The 1,094-nt window shown below is 49.3% G+C and overlaps 1 protein-coding gene across 1 annotated transcript in view; it reads right to left on the bottom strand.

Annotated features, from left to right (window-relative positions):
* The window catches only part of RBMXL2 (RNA binding motif protein, X-linked-like 2), a 1,227-nt gene extending 950 nt beyond the window's left edge, over positions 1 to 277 (bottom strand). Inside the window, 1 exon segment of the mRNA XM_010829361.1 lies at positions 4 to 277. Within this exon segment, the coding sequence (XP_010827663.1) occupies positions 4 to 277 (274 nt within the window).
* Between the last annotated feature and the right edge of the window lie 817 nt (positions 278 to 1,094).

Here is a 1,094-nt window from a genome sequence, read left to right as displayed (position 1 = left end):
GGCCGCTCTCGAAAGCCGGTTTGGTGGCCTGGGCCACCTTGATGGCCTTACCATCCAGGGACTTGCCGTTCATGTCTCTCACGGCGGCCTTCGCGTCTGCCGGACTTTCGAAGGTGATGAACGCGAAGCCCCTGGACTTGTTGGTTTCTCGATCTTTCATCAACAGCACCTCGGAAATGCGGCCATACTTGCCAAACGTAGCCTCGAGGGATTTCTCGTCAGTTTCGAGGTTGAGTCCTCCAATGAAGAGCTTCCCCGGGCGATCCGCTTCCACCATGTCTGCCGGTCGGGTGGTCGGTCAGTGGCGGTGTGGCGAAGGCGAGCAGTCGTCGTGCCTTCTGAGCCCGCTGGTCGAGGGCGGCTCCTACTGGTCGGGCGCCGCGTCGTCGCGAAACCCCGGAACTGCAGTCTCGCCCCTCGCTGCGCAGGCGGAACGCTCCGGTTTGTGCCTCTCTGATCTGGTTCCCTCAGCCTTCTCGGCTCTAGCTGGTTGTGATTGGTTGGTAGTGCCAGGGCCGTAGTTCCCCGTCGAGGAAGATTGACGGTTTTGTAACTTTTATTCCAGTCGTTAAACTTCGGCTGATTAATCTATCCTTGAATTTTGTACATAAAATGTATTAAGAATAAGATGTTTTGCATTGCCAAGGGGGAAGAGAGAACTTGGTAAGTGGAAGGTTCCCTGGTAGAATAGGAAAGAGAGGGAGTCATTCTTTGGATGCACCATCTTTCCCTTCTCCATTTTCTTCCGTTTTTCAGCCTTCGAAGGACTCGTAGTTGCGTAGTATTGAAACTGTCCTTTCAGATAAGTATTGACCAGAAAGTCACCTCAGGGACAAAGTGAAGACAAATGTGAAAGCACGTAGACACCTATCAAAGTAGTACCTAAGCAAGCATAGAACACTAAAGGCTTCACCTCTTAATCTTGAGAGAAGAGGCACACGTCAGGAAAATAAAACATTCTGGGTTCAAACGAATTACACAATTCAAATTTGTTCCTTATGATATCCTCTGAATGGAAGAAATGTGAAGAGTAAATTAGTGAACTCTCTTTACCTGAGAGTAAATGGTCTAAAACCACTTTTTTTTTTTTTTTT

Source organism: Bison bison, unplaced genomic scaffold, assembly GCF_000754665.1.
Source record: "Bison bison bison isolate TAMUID 2011002044 unplaced genomic scaffold, Bison_UMD1.0 scf7180017864503, whole genome shotgun sequence".
Classification (NCBI taxonomy): domain Eukaryota; kingdom Metazoa; phylum Chordata; class Mammalia; order Artiodactyla; family Bovidae; genus Bison; species Bison bison.
The sequence above is the reverse complement of the archived record's forward strand: the minus strand, read 5'-3'. Positions and strand labels throughout refer to the sequence as shown.